Genomic DNA, 19,264 nt, shown 5'->3' on the forward strand with positions numbered 1-19,264 from the left:
CCCCATCTCTGGACATATAGGGATGCTGACACTAAGTCTAGTTGTGTCCCAACTCTGTGTGGTGGTGCTCATCTCCATTTCCAACTTGAAGAGCCGGCGTTGTCCATAGACACCTCCAGGGTCATGTGGCCGGCATGACTGTATGTAGTGCCGTTACCTTCCCGCCAAAGTGGTACCTATTGATGTACTCACATTTTGCATGTTTTCGAACTGCTAGGTTGGCAGAAGCTGGGGCTAACAGTGGGAGCTCACGCCGCTCCCCGGATTTGAATTGCTGACCTTTCAGTCAGCAAGTTCAGCAGCTCAAAGTTTAACATGCTGTGCCACCAAGGGCTCCCTTTGCTGGAGGTGGATAAGGCCAATAGAAGATGGTCTTCCAGGGATTCCATGGCAGAGAAGAAACAAAGAAGATTGAAGGTCAGTGTCACTGACCTCCCCCCCCCCATCAATATTTGTTTTATTATTGTTGTTTTATTATTGCTTGTTGTTTTGATGTGTTGTTGGGCTTGGTCTCATGTAAGCCGCTCTGAGTCCCTTGGGGAGATGGTGGCAGGGTATAAATAAAAATTATTATTATTATTATTATTATTATTATTATTATTAGGTATGGGAACTGTGCAAGCAATTTAACAGAGATAAAGGCAACTAACATGGTCATTAATACAACATAATTCTTTCACATAACTGGACATTTGTTAATGTTTGGCCATGATGCTAAGAATGACTCCAAAACCCATCTGCCTAATGGTTGAAGTCCAGTTCACTACAGCATCTCTATGTCAGCTTTTTCTGCAAAAAGAAACATCCACGCATAAAATAAATACACCACTTCTTTCCTTCTTTTATTCTTTTACCTGCCTTCATCTTGAGCAGCTGAATCTTGCTTCTTTAACTTCAATATTATAACCTGCCTTCCCTTGCAAAAGCCCTTGAAGGAACTTTGAAAACAATCTAAACACATAATCTCTCTTGGGGAAATGGTTTTCCATAAATTATGAGCAGGTCATTAAGAAAATGCCTTCTTCAGGTGGCCCTGAATGTTATTTTACCCAGCAGTCTGTTTTGACTTAACTGCTGGACTGATCGATTTTACTTTATCAGCATCCTAAATGGCATTTTCTCCTGACATTTCACCTGCATCTATGGCAAGCATTCTCAGAGGTAGTGAGGATGCTTGCCATAGATGCACTACCTCTGAGGATGCTTGCCATAGATGCAGGCAAAACGTCAGGAGAAAATGCCTCTAGAACATGGCCATATAGCCCGAAAAAACTCACAAGAACCTAGTGATTCCAGCCATGAAAGCCTTCGACAATAGCATCCTAAATGATATATTGGTGCTACTTTGCAAAAAATGTCTACCACTCAACTGTCATCAGGCCTGTCCATTTAAAACTTGGCTTTGCCACAATCAATAAATGTATATAAATTTGGGGGGGGGGGGCGTTTCAGCAAAAAGTATTTATATACACACACACACACACACATATAAACACACACACACACTAGCTTAGGTACCCACCAATGCCTGAGTTCGGTATTTTTTAATTGTAAATATCTGGGACATCTAATCATCTCTCAACAAAAGATTGCCCCAGGCACTTCCAGGCCATCAAATGCTAATCAAGGTGGTCAGTTGAAACATTCACACCTAGCTCCAGCAGACAAGAGTCCTTTGTCCCACCCTGTTCCAACAGACCTCACAACCTCTGAGGATGCTTGCCACAGATGCAGGCGAAACATTAGGAGAGAATGCCTCTAGAACATGGCCATATAGTCCGGAAAAACCTACACCTCACTAACCATTGTTTGTTCTTGGATTTTATGAATGGTCCATTTAGAACAGGGGTCCTCAAACTAAGGTCCGGGGGCCGGATGCAGCCCTCCAAGATCATTTACCCGGCCCTCGCTCAGGGTCAACCTAAGTCTGAGATGACTTGAAAGCACACAACAACAACAACAACAACATTCCTATCTCATCAGCCAAAAGCAGGCCCACACTTCCCATTGAAATACTAATAAGTTTATATTTGTTAAAATTGTTCTTCATTTTAATTGTTGTATTGTTTTAAAGTGTTTTCTTTTGCACTACAAATAAGATATGTGCCGTGTGCATAGGAATTCATTCATGTTTTTTCCAATTATAATCCGGCCCTCCAACCGTTTGAGGGACTGTGACCTGGCCCTCTGTTTAAAAAGTTTGAGGACACCTACTTTAGAAAATGCACAAGGTTGTGGGTAAACTACAGCTCCCATTATCAACTGTCAATGCCCCCCAAACTGCACCAGCAGTTAAAGCTGGTCACGATGGGCATGTGAACCAAGTTTTTTCCAGATCCATCGCCAGTGAGGTTCATGGTGCTCTATGATGGTGGATGAACTACAAATCCCATAATCAAGGGTCAATTGTCCCCAAAACACTGCCGGTACTTAAAGTTAGCCATGATGGGTAAGCATGCCAAGTTTAGTCCAGATCCATATCTTCACTTGGGAGATCTCAGACTGACCATGACTATTTTAAAATAAGGCTTTCTAACTGTTAAAAGTAACATACAAATAAATTAATGTGCTTTTGTATCTATTAGTTTAAATAAATTACCATATCTGTTTTTTAAACTTGTTATTTCTTGGCACCAAACTGTCAAAATTTTGCATTGATGCAAATTCTTCATTTGAAACATGAAATCTAGAAATTGAGAGGACGCTGGCATCTTTTTTTCGTCCAAGGCTTTGCCCAAAGGTTCCCTGGAGATTAGTTCATACAAAATTCAGGCTACATTATGCTGAAGGCACATAATGCTAAAAGCAAATTCTAGGCTATTTTTAACCTCAGTTTACAATAAATAAAATATGCTACACCTGCATCCTTGTGCTTCTTTCCCTGTACCTTACAGTTCATCTTCATGCTCACACATTCTCATTCATACCAAGGGGGAGCCGAAAAACAAACAAGCAAAACAGGGACAAAATAAATGTGACTGGGATCTAATTATTATTCCAGACATTAAACTGCCTGAGACTCTCCTCGGAGAATTAAAGATCTTGCTCATTCCTTCTCCCTCCTCTTTTTCAGTCATTTCTTTATTCAGAGCACTCCACGTGACTTGTGCAAACCAAGGCAAGCCGCGAGCTGGAGTGGGAGGCAACCTCACACTTCTCCCTGAGATGAAAGGTTGTCTAGCTCATTTCAGCCGGTAGAAAATACCTTTCCTTCCTTTCCATGCAATTGTTTTCTACTAAACGCGCCCTGGTACCACGAGATGCAAAGCCAACCTTAAGAAATGGGGCTGCAAAGTGGAATCCACGACATGCGAGTGTGGATAAGAGCAAACTGCAGACCACCTGCTGCGATGCAACCCGAGCCCTGCTACATGCACAATGGAGGACCTTCTTATAGTAACACCAGAGGCACTCCGAGTGGTCAGCTACTGGTCAAAGGACATTTAAACAACTACCAAGCTTGCAAACTTTGTGTTTTGTTTGTTTAAAAAATGCAATACAACTGTTTGGCTTGCTGGGTTGTTGTAAGTTTTTCCGGGCTATATGGCCATGTTCTAGAGGCATTTTCTCCTGACGTTTCGCCTGCATCTATGGCAAGCATACTGTTTGCTCATTGTCTTTGATGACCCCTCTGACACTCCCTCGCGACCACTCCAGGGGTCCTGACCCCCAGGCTGAGAAATGATGTTCTACAGGAATTCTCTCCTGACGTTTCGCCTGCATCTATGGCAGGCATCCTCAGAGGTAGTGAGGTCTGTTGGAACTAGGGAAAAGGGTTTATATATCTGTGGAATGACCAGGGTGGGACAAAGGACTTTTGTCTGCTAGAGCTACGTGTGAATGCTTCAACTGACCACCTTGTTTAGCATTTAATGGCCTGGAAGTGCCTGGGGGGAATCTTTTGTTGAGGGTGATTTGATATGCCTGATTGTTTGGCTTGCTCCTGACACGATAAATAAATAAATTACCCCAAATTACAATCTTATATGCCGGGTTAATGGGTGGAAAGAAACCTTCCTAACCTCAATTGAAATGATGACTCCCAGCTAACTATGGTTTGCATGCGAGTCAGTTTCAGAAATTGTTGTGCCTTTCTTTTCCTTCCTTGCCTCTCTATCAAATGTTTTGTCATTCCTTATCTTGTTGATCTAAATCAGGTGTGTCAGACCCATTTTCATTGAGGGCCACATCAGCCCTCGATGGTTGCCATCAAAAGGCCATTAAATCTGTGGATACAGAGGGCTCACTATAATTTTTTTACATAGTGGTTGTTGCTCTTTAGTTTTTATCCAGCTTGGGTCCCCATGCTAGGTAAAAAAACTAAAGAGCAACAACCACTATGTAAAAAAAAAAAACCACGAATGACAACTCCCATCACTTTTTATTATATCCACAATGTGGTCTGAAGATAATGGGAACTGCATCCCAACAGCACTTGAGGCTCTGAGGTCAAACATCATATCCATAAGCCTTGCATCTAAATCCAAACCATGCAATCCTAAACCGAACAAACAAACTGCAGTTTTCCAGGTGTTACTGGATCACAGTGTCCATCCATCAACTCTAGTCATAATGTCTAACAAATACAGGAATTGTAGTCCAGCATTTGGCGGGGGGAGGGAGCACATAAAATGGCCTAGCGGGTCAGATTCAGCACACAGATCCTGAATTTGACACATGTGATCTCAACTAAAACACAGTATCTAGAATTAAATCCAGTGCAAAACTGCCAAGGAATAAGTTCCATTGAAATCAAGGGGGCTGATGTCTGGGTAGGCACTTATTGTCCAGTGTTACATCTACAATACTTCTAACTTTGATTAATTTTAATCAGTTTGCCATTCAAGGAGCGATTTCTGATAAATCTTAATTTTGGTTTACATTGATGAAGATAGAACATTAAATGATCGTCTGCTTCAAATGTTTCTGGGAACAAGAGATCTATTGACAAAAGAGAGAACACTGTGGGGCAAAGCACATGGACACAGATGTGTGTTTATACACATACCATATATCAGTCGCAGGCCTAAGAAAAGCATCCAGAATATGAAAGGGGCCTTGGTTAGGTATTAGGTGAAGATTATTCACAAATTAGGAGCCCCCGGTGGCGCAGTGGGTTAAACCCCTGTGCCAGCAGGACTGAAGACCGACAGGTTGCAGGTTCGAATCCGGGGAGAGGCGGATGAGCTCCCTCTGTCAGCTCCAGCTCCCTAAGCGGGGACATGAGAGAAGCCTCCCACAAGGATGATAAAAACATCAAATCATCCGGGCGTCCCCTGGGCAACGTCCTTGAAGACGGCCAATTCACTCACACCAGAAGCGACTTGCAGTTTCTCAAGTCGCTCCTGACACGACAAAATTCACAAATTGTGTCAGTACCATGCATCCACTGTGTAATGCAATTGTGGAAAGAGACACTTATTTTTGTAGACAAAGACTTTTGATAAATACACAATTGGCACAGATTGTGCCACTTAAAACTGCTTCCCCAAGACCTAGCTTCTGAAGATCGTGACAGGTAGGATAGGGCCATTCCACCTGGTCAAACTTCTTGAGGGTATCCAGCTGAGTTGCTCTAATGGACAATTCACCTGGAATAACACTGTGTGTCCAGTTTAAGAATGATATCGACAAGCTGGAATGTTTCCAGAGTAGAGAGACTGAAATGGTAAAAGGTTTAGATGCCAAGCCCGATGTGAGTGGCTGAGGGAGCTGAGTATGTTTATCCTGGATTAAGAGGTGACACGATAATCATGTTTAAATACTTGAAAGGATGCCATATTGAAGGTGGAGCAGATTTGTTCTCTGCAGGACACAGAGCAACGGATTCAAACTACAAGGAAAGACATCCCACCTAAACATTAGGAACTCTGTGATTATATGAAAAGCTAAACGTTGTCTTCTGGGATTGATGGACTACCAATTAGAAAGGAGTCATGGAAGAACACTACAACAACCCAGAACATTACAACCTACAACAACCCAAAACACTTCATTATTTGACAATTACTGCAAGAGTATTTAATGCTCAAAACGGGAGAGCGACTTATTGCCCACTAAAGAAGATTGCTTATTAAAAAGGAAATGAATACATTTTCTATTTTGATGAAAGAAAAGATGTGAGCAATGTTTTGAAAGACTGGAAACCTCTGACTGTCTTTTCGGAACAAATGACAGTGCTTTGATGATTGTTGGCGTTGAGTTAAATGAATAGATGAAGTGTAATTTTTAGATTAAGTAAAGGAAGGTTGGGATTGCATGATTTAAAATATATGACAAGGTTTTTAACATCTGCCCTTTCACTTTGCTACTCTGCTGCTGAATACGCATGCCCAGTGTGGAATATATCTCACCACGTTAAAACAGTGGATGTGGCTCTTAATGAGACATGCTGCATTATCACAGGTTGTCTACGCTCTATACCACTGGAGAAATTACGCTGTTTAGCCGGTATTACACCATCTGACATCCATCGGGATGTTATTTTTGCACTGGAAACTCTCTTTATCATATGCTCTTAAAGTACAATGGGTCTGAAGTAACCAAGGGGGTTGGTTCTAGGATCCTCTATGGACACTCAAATCTGTGAATGCTCAAATCCCATTATGTAGGAAAGGTAAAAGTTTTCCCCTGACATTAAGTCCAGTTGTGTCTAACTTTGGGTGATGGTGCTCATCTCAATTTTTAAGCCAAAGAGCTGGCTTTGTCCATAGACACCTCCAAGGTCATGTGGCCAGCATGACTGCATGGAGCACCGTTACCTTACTGCCAGAGTGGTACCTATTTATCTACTCACATTTGCATGTTTTCAAAGTTGTCAGAAGCTGAGGCTAACAGCGGGAGCTCACCCCACTCCCCAGATTTGAACTGGGGACCTTTTGGTCAGCAGGTTCAGCAGTTCTGCGGTTTAACCCACTGTGCCATTGGGAATCCCTTTTATAACATTGTGAACACCTCAAAAGACTGCCAGAGAGCCTAAGGATCTGTGAAATGGCTAGATCTGCCTACATATCAGAGTTGCGCTCGGAACATGGCAAAATCAAGTCTTCCTTTTGGGGGATTTTTACCCAAATATTTTAAAGCTGGGATTGGATGAATGAGAAGGTGCAAAACCTGTGGCTATAGAGTGTTGACCATATGTTCTTTAGTACTGTAACAATTTTATAATGAATCTTGAGGTATGTTAAGGGTTTGTCAGTGCATATAGCGGCATATACTTTATGATAATTATACCTGAATGACCAGACACAGTGAAGACATCTGCCCTTGCGCTATGCTATTCTGCTGCTGAGTATGCATGCCCAGTGTGGAACACATCTCACCACACTAAAACAGTGGATGTGGCTCTTAATGAGACATGCCGCATTATCACAGGGTGTCTGCACCCTACACCACTGGAGAAATTACACTGCTTAGCCGGTATTGCACCACCTGACATCTGCCAGGAAGTAGCAGCCAATAGCGAAAGGACCAAGGCAGTGACATCTCCAGCTCATCCCTTGTTTGGGCATCAGCGAGCACGTCAACGACTTAAATCAAGAAATAGTTTTCTTAGATCTATAGAGACACTTGCTGGAACACCTCAGCAAGCGAGAATCCAAAAGTGACAGGCTCAAACCCAGCACCTCAATCCGTGGGTGATACCAGATGAGAGACTCCCTCCTGGGCACACAGAAGACTGGGAGACTTGGAAGGCGCTGAACAGACTGCGCTCTGGTACCACGAGATGCAGAGCCAATCTCAAGAAATGGGGCTACAAAGTGTAATCCACGACATGCAAGTGCGGAGAAGAGCAAACCACAGACCACCTGCTTCAATGCAACCTGAGCCCTGCTACATGCACAATGGAGGACCTTCTTGCGGCAACACCAGAGGCACTCCAAGTGGTCAGATACTGGTCAAAGGACATTTAATCAACTACCAAGTTTGCAAAATTTGTGCTTTTTTTATCTGTTTGTTTGTTTTGTTCTGTTAGAAATGTAATACAATGGTATGGTTGCTGATGACACGATAAATAAATAAATTACCTGAATGGGGACAATTCTTAAAAATGAATCAGTCTTAAAGATCCTGGCCACATTCTGACTCTTGGTATGCAATCTTTAAACATGATGAAATGAAAGAGTGAGTCTCTTGTTCTTGCACACCCACTATGTGTCAGAATGCCCTGCTTTTTCAGGCGTGTATGCACATACATTTCTACGCACATAATTCCCGTCCCTTCTTTCTTGTGGCAGATGGATCGAGTGGGTGGGATACATGCAAATGGAGATATATGCGCATGTAAGACCAATCACAGCACGTTCTCAATGCTGTGGGAAGCACAAGGTAGAGATTTGCTCCAACGCCTCTCTGGCTGTAGAGTTTCTATACCAGAGCCAGAGTGTGAATGAGTACTTTATTTGTTCAAATTACTGTACGGTCAACTCTTTGGCCTTTCCTTCAGACTCTGATATTTTCTCTCGGCTCCTCATTGACTAGTACAAAAGAAACAAAGCCAGAATTCCAGTAGCTGCCTCCCTTGAGATACATACAGAAATCGAAGCCGAAGCCCATACACAATTATCACTCTTCATGAGCCAAAGCAATCTCAGACATTATGCACTGCAGCATCATAATACAAGGTTCTCAATGCCATGACTAACCAAAGGGATTCTGAGACATATCCACGTGCTCCCTTTCGTCCATGGCTTAATCACCAAATGAAGCCTCAAAACCCCCACCAATCCAAGCCCTGGAAGAATGGCTGTACCATCAACATACCTGAAGGCTTCAATGAGACGCTCCACCTTCTGTGCCTCTCCTTGCACCCGAATGTGGGACTGGAATTTCCGCAAAGCGTCATCCAAATCCATGCTGGAGAAATCCATCTCGTCTACCACACAGCTAAAAGGCAACAAAAAAGAAGACATTGACACACAAAGGTGAGTTGGGCAAAGAGATTCACATATTGAATCTTGATATCTTTTCATGTGCTATCTTGCATCAATAGCCAGTGTAATTCATGAGTGGGTCATGGGCTGAGCAGCAAAAGTGTAATCTCACATTATTTCAGAGTGATGCTCCTCTATAAACTTACTTAGGCGATCCCTCGTTGTCTGAGTAGGATTGTCTTCCAAGATTGGTGTACTGGCAGTGGGTCGGTAGGTGACTGTGGAGCCCTATTCTTGATCTGCATGTTCTCCCACAGTGAGGGCATTGGTTTCCAGGAGGGAGGTGATCCCAGTTGGGGGTGGCTTGATATGCCTTCCTCTTGGCACGTTTCTCTCTTTCACCCTCCATTCGTGCCTCTTCAAATTCTACAGCACTGCTGGTCACAGCTGACCTCCAGCTGGAGCGCTCAAGGGCCAGGGCTTCCCAGTTCTCAGTGTCTATGCCAGAGTGTTTAAGGTTGGCTTTGAGCCCATCTTTAAATCTCTTTTCCTGTCCACCAACATTCCGTTTTCCATTCTTGAGTTTGGAGTAGAGCAAACTGTTTTGGGAGATGGTGGTCGGGTATCTGGACAACGTGGCCGGTCCAGCAGAGTTGATGCCGGAGGACAATCGCTTCAGTGCTGGTGGTCTTTGCTTCTTCCAACATGCTGACATTTATCCGTTTGTCTTCCCAAGAGACTTGCAGGATTTTTCGGAGGCAGCACTGATGGAATCGTTTTAGGAGTTGCATGTGACGTCTCTAGACTGTCCACGTCTCGCAGGCATATAGCAGGGTTGGGAGGACAATAGCTTTATAAACAAGCACCTTGGTATCCCTACAGATGTCCCAATCCTCAAACACTCTCTGCTTCATTCGGAAAAATGCTGCACTCGCAGAGCTCAGGCGGTGTTGTATTTCAGTGTCAGTGTTGACTTTTGTGGAGAGGTGGCTGCCAAGGTAGAGGAAATGGTTTTGCTGAGCAGCAAAAGTGTAATGTCACATAATTTCAGAGTGATGCTCCTCTATAACCCCTCACTCACAGTATGCTACAATCTATACTTTCTCTTTAATGCACTGTGAGAAAAAGACGTGGTTGAAGGTATACTCTGCAGTTCTGCAATTGCACAAATTCCAGTTCATAAGGTGGAAAGAACACAACAGAACATCTAATGGAAGCAATGGGAAACGTGCATGGAAAGTCTAGCATTCTTTAGCTGTGATGGCTAAAGCTAATGGGGGTTGCAATCCAGCCAAGATGTGGAAGCCACAATGTTCCATTCATATCTAGCCAATGTATTCCTCTCACAGATGTACTATACACTGAACTAGCATTCCTGGTAAATCTCTTTTCCTATGTAAATACACAAATGCCCTGCTGCTATAAACTTCCAACGAAAGCATCACTTCAATTAATCATGAGAATACTCAATTAATTCGCATAGTACACAAGCATAGGGAACAAATGTGATGGGACTATTATAGCAACAGGACATTTGTGTATTTACATTGTACTTATAGATATCTGTGTAGTTAGAGAGAAAATCTCTTTTTCTAGCCCTTGTTTTAGTTTAGAAAATATGATCACATAGTCTCCCCAGGCAACTCATACCACTAACAATCTGCATTTAAGAGCTGGAAATTTCTTCTCAAAAGTTTGTGGTATTACTGCATTTTCTATTTCTTGTAGAATGGACAACTTACAAAACCATTGGGGAGTTTTTCTTGAAATTTCTATTCTCCTTTATCTTGTAAAAATTACTTTTTTATACACTTTTTATCATTTCCAAGCTTATGGAGATTTCTGGTCTCCATAAGCTTGGAAACGATAACAGTATTTTTGTGCATATACGCCTTTCCCCTAAATACTAAAAACAACCCTTTAAGGGAAACCTGTAGTATGAACTCCATACTTCTAGGGATATGAATGACATGCTGATCCTTAAGAGGATTTGAGCTAGAGGCGTCCCATTCACAATATATAATTTCAAGTAGTGCGCTTATCAAAGCAAGCCTCACCACTTCCTTTTCTCTTTTAAATACTAGACTTTCCATGCACGTTCCCCATTGCTTTAACTAATTTACGAGGCCATAAACATCTCCAGCAAGCATGCAAAGAATGAGGAAGTACTTCATCAGTGTCACAAATGGTCGGTGAAGGGACAGCTCCCCTGGTGGCCAGAATACCCTCAAGAAAAGTTGGAATGTTAAATTGCCTCTTTGTCTGTCTATATATGTTGTGTGTCTATGGCATTGAATGTTTGCCATGCATATATATTGCACCGGGATTGTGGCGCAGCTGGCTGAGTGTCAGCTGCATTAAGATCACTCTGACCAAAAGGTCATGAGTTCGAAGCCAGCCTGGGTTGGAGTGGGTTTCCAACCAATTGTGTGTAGCCTGTTGTTGACCTTTGCAACCCGAAAGACAGTTGCATCTGTCAAGTAGGAAAATTAGGTACCACCTTAAAGTGTGGGGAGGCTAAATTAACTGATTTATGAGGCCATAAAGAAGACTCCAGCAAAGCATTCCAGCGGGGAAGCATGCGTTGCAGATGGACGATGAAAGCGACAGCTCCCCTGGCAACCAGAAAAAGTTAAAATAGCCGCTGTGTATGTCTGTATATGTTTGTATGTCAAAAATTGGCATTGAATGTTTGCCATATATGTGTACACTGTAATCCGCCCTGAGTCCCCTGTGGGGTGAGAAGGGCGGAATATAAAAGCTGCAAATAAATAAATAAATAAATAAATATTGTAATCCGCCCTGAGTCCCCTGCAGGGTGAGAAGGGAGGAATATAAATACTGCAAACAAATAAATAAATAAATAAATAAATAAATAAATAAATAAATAAATAAATGTACAAAGAGTCAATATTTATGCAACCTTCAATGACCCTGGGAACAGAGTGGACTGTAAAAATTGAACCAATAGTTGGGTAAGGGAGAGTAGATATGTAGAATTCCTTACTCCAGTACATCCCGGTTGAACTGCTTCTGCCGGTTGCCCAGGAACTCTCCGATCATCTGCCGGCTCAACCCCTTCCGCTCCAGGATAAAGCGTGCCACACCAACCGGGGTGTCCGATAGAAAACCTCTCTCAATCAAATACTGGATACCCTTCTCTGGTTTCCTGCCGGTGGGATGAGAAGAAATGCATATGAATGTCTCAAACCATTTTAGATCTGGAAGCCACCAGTCTAGAGAGCCAATTACAGAAACAGAAATGTAGCTTTGCTACTGGGTTACAGTGCTAGGGACTTCTCCACAAAGGCGTAAATAAACCAAGTATTCATTGTGCATTTGATTCTAGACTGTCACCGCAATGTTCTGCCACTTCTGGTGGATATCGTGGGGTTAACAAGGTTAAAGCCCCTGTTAAAAATGCTGGAATTTGCCTGAAGCTCTGCAGCTATCCCAGCTTTGGCGTGCTGTTGATTTGGTCCAGTCCACATGGCCACTGCCGCCATCCCTTGTGCTTGTCAGCCCCTGGGAGCAGAGATGTCAACATGGATGGTAAAGTGACGGTCCAGCAGGGCCAATAGATTATTGACCTGTCTGAACTATCTAGGCCAGGGGTCCTCAAACTAAGGCCCGGGGGCCGGATGCGGCCCTCCAAGGTTATTTACCCGGCCCTCACTCAGGGTCAACCTAAGTCTGAAATGACTTGAAAGCACAGAACAACAACCATCCTATTTCATCAGCCAAAAGCAGGCCCGCACTTCCCTAAATGAAAGCATGACAATTAATCTTCATCTTTTGGGCAAGCTTGGAGATTAAATGGTTACTTGCAGCTGCTTAAAAAAAGATCCGAGGTGCAAACTGCTGACTTGATGGCATCAAACACGTTCTCCTCTCGTCCATTTTGCCAATGCTTAAACACCCACAGCAGACAATGAGGCAGTGGCACGAGGCAAAGTACAAGCCAGCACTTGAATCATGAGGTAGTCCTCTCTCTCCATACAGTGAAGCCATAGAAAGCTCTGTTACTCTGAAGCCATATGAAATTATGGTAAGTTACTAAGCAGAACTACTTCATCAGTTACCCTGTTTTTGAAGGGATGGGGGAGAGAAAAACTAATGGGCACAACTGGTTGATAAGGAATTGGGATTGGTAAGGTTAAGTAAATAACATACATTATATTGAGTGATAATGTAAGTGTAATTTCATTATTGAGATGTGTATTACTCTACTTGCGCCTGCAATAAAAAAACCCAAAAAATTAAGAGCAGCTCACAGCATACAGCTCTGTTGCCAAGCCCTAGTTTTAATGGATAGTAGTCACAATACTGGGTTGTTGTAGGTTTTTCTGGGCTATATGGCCATGGTCTAGAGGCATTCTCTCCTGACGCTTCGCCTGCATCTATGGCAAGCACCCTCAGAGGTAGTGAAGTCTGTTGGAACTAGGAAAAGGAGTTTATATATCTGTGGAATGGATGCTTGCCATAGATGCAGGCGAAACGTCAGGAGAGAATGCCTCTAGACCATGGCACAATCAAAGTATATGTTAAGAGAATATATCTGGTCATTCCTCAGATACATAAACCCATTTTCCTAGTTCCAACAGACCTCACTACCTCTGAGGATGCTTGCCATAGATGTAGGCAAAACGTCAGGAGAGAATGCCTGTGGACCATGGCCATATAGCCCGAAAAAACCTGTAACAACCCAGTGATTCTGGCCATGAAAGCCTCCGACAATACTGTACATAGTCACAATACTATGTATTGCAAGAACTATTTTCTAGTGAATATGGGGCAGAGGTTTGAGCAGATTCAAATGCCAGCTTGGATTTGGAAACTCACTCAGTAATCATGCACAAATCACATTCTCTCAGCATCAGAGAAAGGCAAAATCTACTCTGAACAAATCTTGCCAAGAAAACCCCATGATGGGTTCACTTTAAGGGCTGAAATAGGTCAGAAACACAACTTGAAGGCACACAACAACAAAGCAATTTACTAACTAGTTTCTTGCAAGCATTAGAACTCCAAGAAACACTGCTATACATAGATCACATTTGAGGAATCACAATGGGAGATGGGACATGATATTCTAATGTCATCTCTACAGGCCAGATTTCAAAAAGTGTTGCCATCAATCCACTTAAACCAGTGTTTCTCAACCTTCCTAATGCCGTGACACCTTAATACAGTTCCTCATGTTGTGGTGACCCCCAACCATAAAATTATTTTCGTTGCTACTTCATAATTATGATTTTGATACTGTTATGAATCGTAATGTAAACATCTGATATGTAGGATGGATTTTCATTCACTGGACCAAATTTAGCACAAATACCCGATATACCCAAATATAAATACTGGTGGGGTTGGGGGGGGGGTGATTTTGTCATTTGGAAGTTGCAGTTGCTGGGATTTATAGTTCACCTACAATTCTGAACTCCACCAATGATGGAATTGAGCCAAACTTGGTACACTGAACTCCCATGACCAAGAGAAAATACCAGAAGGTTTTGATGAGCATTGACCTTGAGTTTTGGAGTTGTGGTTCACCTACATCCAGGGAGCACTGTGGATGCAAACAATGATGGATCTAGACCAAACTTGGCACAAATACTCAACATGCCCAAACGTGAACAGTGGTGGAGTTTGGGGGAAATAAGACTTTACATTTGGGTGTTGTAGTTGGGAGTTATATTTCACCTACAATCAAAAAGCATTCTGAACTCCACCAATGATAGAATTGGACCAAACTTCCCACACAGAACCCCAATGACCAACAGGAAATACTGTATTTTCTGATGGTCTTTGACAACCCCTCTGACACCCCCTTGCGACCCCCTTTGGGAGGCCCCGACCCCCAGGTTGAGAAACACTGACTTAAACCATCAGATCCCTGGTTGACAAAACCGTTGGAGCTTCTCCATCTGGTGCTTCAGCTAGGTGCCGAGCTTTTTACACACACACACACAACCTGGTTGCCACAGACCAAAGGGGCTCCCAGACTGAGATCAGTCTGGTCCTGACAGTCTGCGTCACTTCTGCCTACCAGACATCTCTCCTCATACCCAGGGCACAGATGATACTTTCCATCTCATCCTCCTCAATGAGAGGAGCAGCAGCCACAGCTCTGGAAAGAGGATATTCAGCAAAATTTATTTGACCATGGTATGGTACTGGCTATCCCTCAGGTAGCAACACACTTCAAAGGCCAGGGCAGCCTTGGCTGGGGGGCTGCAGAAATAAATTGGTTACAAAGCCAAAGCTGGGTTTAATAGTCCCCCTCCCCATTATGGTCAAGTCTTGGTCGAATAAAGTGCTAGAATGGACTGAACAACTTCAGAATGATGGTATGTAGTGCCCTTATTGAATGCCATCTCATCAAACATAGCCAAATTCACTGTAATTAAAATATGTATGTGCTGCAACATCAGAGAAAGCTTCTAGCCCTACCCTTTGCCTACTGTATAGGTTTTCTACTAAAAAAAACTTCCACATAGAGGTAAACTTTAAAAATGGCAACAATGAACAATGTAAAAACAGTCTATTCTGCTTCATGACTCTACCATCTCATTCTGTCATACATCAAAGATTATTACAGATGGAAGCATTCTAGCATTAGCCATCAAAAGGTACAGTTGGCCCTCTGTATCCACAGATTCAGGAAGCAGGGTGAGCTCCCACTGTTATCCCCAGCTTCTGCCAACCTAGCAGTTCAAAAACATGCAAATGGGAGTAGATCAATAGGTACCGCTTCTGTGGGAAGGTAACGGCGCTTCATGCAGCCATGCTGGCCACATGACCTAGGAGGTGTTTAAGGATAACACCGGCTCTTTGGCTTAGAAATAGAGATGAGCACTACTGCCCGGAGTCAGACATGGCTAGACTTAATGTCAGGGGAAACCTTTATCTTTACTTTACACCTTTTTTTTAATCCAAAAGGGAAAGCTTTATTTTGTCATTTATAGGGGGAACATAATTTTATTGTGTATCTATATAAATAAAAATGTCATGTTCGTTTGTGAGATTAACAGAATTCAAAAACCACTGGACGAATTGACACCAAATTTGGACACAAGACACACTTAACAACCTAATGTATGCCCTTCACTCAAAAAAAATGATTTTGTCATTTGGGAGTTGTAGTTGCTGGGATTTATAGTTCAGCTACAATCAAAGAGCATTCTGAACCCCACCAATGATGGAATTGAACCAAACTTGGCACACAGAACTCCCATGACCAACAGAAAATACTGGAAGGGTTTGGTGGGCAGTGTCCTTTGGTTTTGGAGTTGTAGTTCACCTACATCCAGAGAGCACTGTGGACTCAAACAATGATGGTTCTGGACCAAACTCTACACAAATACTTAATATGCCCAAATGTGAACACTGGTGGAGTTTGGGGAAAATAGAATCTTAACATTTGGGAGTTGTAGTTGCTGGGATTTGTAGTTCACCTACAATCACAGAGCATTCTGAACCCCACAAACGATAGAATTGGGTCAAACCTACCACAAAGAACCCCCATTACCACCAGAGTGGGTCACAGCAACGCGTGGCAGGGGACGGCTAGTTTATATATAAAGGGACTTGAGCATCTATGGATGTTGGTATCCACAGGAGGTTCTGGAAGGAACGCCAGTGGATTTGAAAGGCCCACTGTATATTGTGCTGCATGCTACATTTCCTGCTTTGACAGTTTTTGTGCTTTAAGGGAAAAAGAAAGAAAAGTGGTGAGAAGACTAAGAAAATTTATGAGCACAACTGACTTGGACCCCAAGATTTTTTTAAACAGTCTTGCTTGGAATCATTCTGGGCTAAGACTCAGTGTTGAAATTCACTTAATGGCCACAAGATGTCACAGCACCACTGCTGTGATTTTATTTCATTTATGTTTTTCTCAATATTATCTGCTTAGGATGTTGGAAAAGCTTGTTACTGAGGTCACTTAACCAAAAGCAAACTGGTCTGGGTCTCAGGGAGGAAGGCAGTCAGATAATCCTAACAAAGACATGGCTACACTCTTTGTTAGACTTTCCCAAACTTAACTTCATGAAAGACAAAAACAGAGTAACCAACGAAGTAGTAAATAGTATACAGGGCACAGGTTGCTCTAGAAATGCCAAAGAGCATTTATGCACTCATTGGGCTGATGTCAAACCTACAACTAACCTATGAGAGAAGAGAAACAGTGCTTTCCTGAACTGATCCAGCCAGATCTGAAGCCACACCAACAGGAATCTGGGGTCTAAGGGCAAGAGAATAGAAAGCACCATATTGTTATGTGCCTGCAAGTTATGCCAACCCTAAGGTGAACCTATTATGGAATTTTATTGGCAAGATTTGTTCAGAGGGGGTTTGTCTTGGCCCTCCTCTGAGGCTGAGAGAAAGCAGCTTATCTGGTCACCCAGTGGATTTCCATAGCCGAGTGTGGTTCCAATCCGGCATTCAAACCACTACACCACACTGTTCCTCCAGCCCAGGGATCCTCAAACTAAGGTCCGGGGGGGGGGGGGGGACGACGACCCTGACCCTTGCTCAGGGTCAACCTAAGTCTGAAATGACTTGAAAGCCACAACAACAACAACCCTATCTCATCAGTCAAAAGCAGGCCCACACTTCCCACTGAAAAACTAATAAGTTTATATTTATATAGTAAGTTGGTCTGAGTCCTTCTACGGAGGTTGAGAAGATCGGGATATAAAAGTTTTAAATAAATTTAAATAATAAATATTTGTTAAAATTGTTCATTTTAATTATTGTATTGTTTTAAGTGTTTTTGCGCGATTTACTCTATATACCGGGTCCTAGAGAAGTGCATTTGGAAAGTACCAGGCGCAGGGCTTTCTCTATTTCTGCCCCTGCCTTATGGAATTCCTTGCCTCCCTATATGAGAGCCATGCGCAACTTAGGGCCTTTTACTCTTGCACTTAAGACCTGGCTTTTTACTAGAGCTTTTGATCTATGTTAATTTATTTATGTTTGTATGTATTTCATTCTGTACAATTTCGCTATGTAAATCATAGAATCATAGAATCAAAGAGTTGGAAGAGACCTCATGGGCCATCCAGTCCAGCCCCCTGCCAAGAAGCAGGAATACTGCATTCAAATCACCCCTGACAGATGGCCATCCAGCCTCTGCTTAAAAGCTTCCAAAGAAGGAGCTTCCACCACACTCCGGGGCAGAGAGTTCCACTGCTGAACAGCTCTCACAGTCAGGAAGTTCTTCCTCATGTTCAGATGGAATCTCCTCTCTTGTAGTTTGAAGCCATTGCTCCACGTCCTAGTCTCTAAGGAAGCAGAAAACAAGCTTGCTCCCTCCTCCCTGAAGCTTGCTCCCTCCTCCCTGTGGCTTCCTCTCACATATTTATACATAGCTATCATATCTCCTCTCAGCCTTCTCTTCTTCAGGCTAAACATGCCCAGCTCCTTAAGCCTCTCCTCATAGGGCTTGTTCTCCAGACCCTTGATCATTTTAGTCACCCTCCTCTGGACACATTCCAGCTTGTCAATATCTCTCTTGAATTGTGGTGCCCAGAATTGGACACAATATTCCAGATGTGGTCTAACCAAAGCAGAACAGAGGGGTAGCATTACTTCCCTAGATCTAGACACTATGCTCCTATTGATGCAGGCCAAAATCCCATTGGCTTTTTTTGCTGCCACATCGCATTGTTGTGATGTGCAGTGTGCGTAGGAATTGGTTCATGTTTTTTTTTCCAAATTATAATCCGGCCCTCCAACAGTTTGTGACATGCCCTCTGTTTAAAAAGTTTGAGGACCCCTGCTCCAGCCATATCAAGACGTATTTAATTTTGCTGCATTGGTATTACATCTCTCCTCCAATAAGTGCAATGTGGTTCGCTTGCCTTTTCCCCTCCACACAATATGCTCAAAACACTTGTGTGGGGTTAAAGGCAGGCTGAAAGGGAGTGTGAGTGATCGGAGCAAGGTTGCCTAGTGAGTTTCAAGGCCCAGGGCCAACTAGAACAGTGTTTCTCAACCTGGGGGTCGGGACCCCTGGAGGGATCGCCAGGGGGTGTCAGAGGGGTCACCAAAGACCACCAGAAAACACAGTATTTTCTGTTAGTCATGGAGGTTCTGTGTGGGAAGTTTGGCCCAATTCAATCCTTGGTAGGGTTCGAATGCTTTTTGATTGTAGGTGAACTATAAATCCTAGCAACTACAACTCCCAAATGTCAAGGTCTATTTCCCCCAAACTCTACTAGTGTTTACATTTGGGCATACTGAGAATTCGTGCCAAGTTTGGTCCAGATCCATCATTGTTTGAGTCTACAGTTCTCTTTGGATGTAGGTAAACTACAACTCCCAAAACTCAAGGCCAGTGCCCACCAAACCCTTCCAGTATTTTCTGTTGGTCATGGGAATTC

General features: G+C 43.0%; 1 protein-coding gene across 1 annotated transcript in view; it reads right to left on the reverse strand.

Moving 5' to 3' along the window:
- The window catches only part of IQSEC2 (IQ motif and Sec7 domain ArfGEF 2), a 331,690-nt gene that overhangs the window by 23,997 nt on the left and 288,429 nt on the right, over window positions 1-19,264 (reverse strand). Inside the window, 2 exon segments of the mRNA XM_060763237.2 lie at window positions 8,764-8,886; window positions 11,881-12,042. Coding sequence (XP_060619220.2) covers window positions 8,764-8,886; window positions 11,881-12,042 — 285 coding nt within the window.

This window comes from Anolis sagrei, chromosome 2, assembly GCF_037176765.1.
Source record: "Anolis sagrei isolate rAnoSag1 chromosome 2, rAnoSag1.mat, whole genome shotgun sequence".
Classification (NCBI taxonomy): Eukaryota; Metazoa; Chordata; class Lepidosauria; order Squamata; family Dactyloidae; genus Anolis; species Anolis sagrei.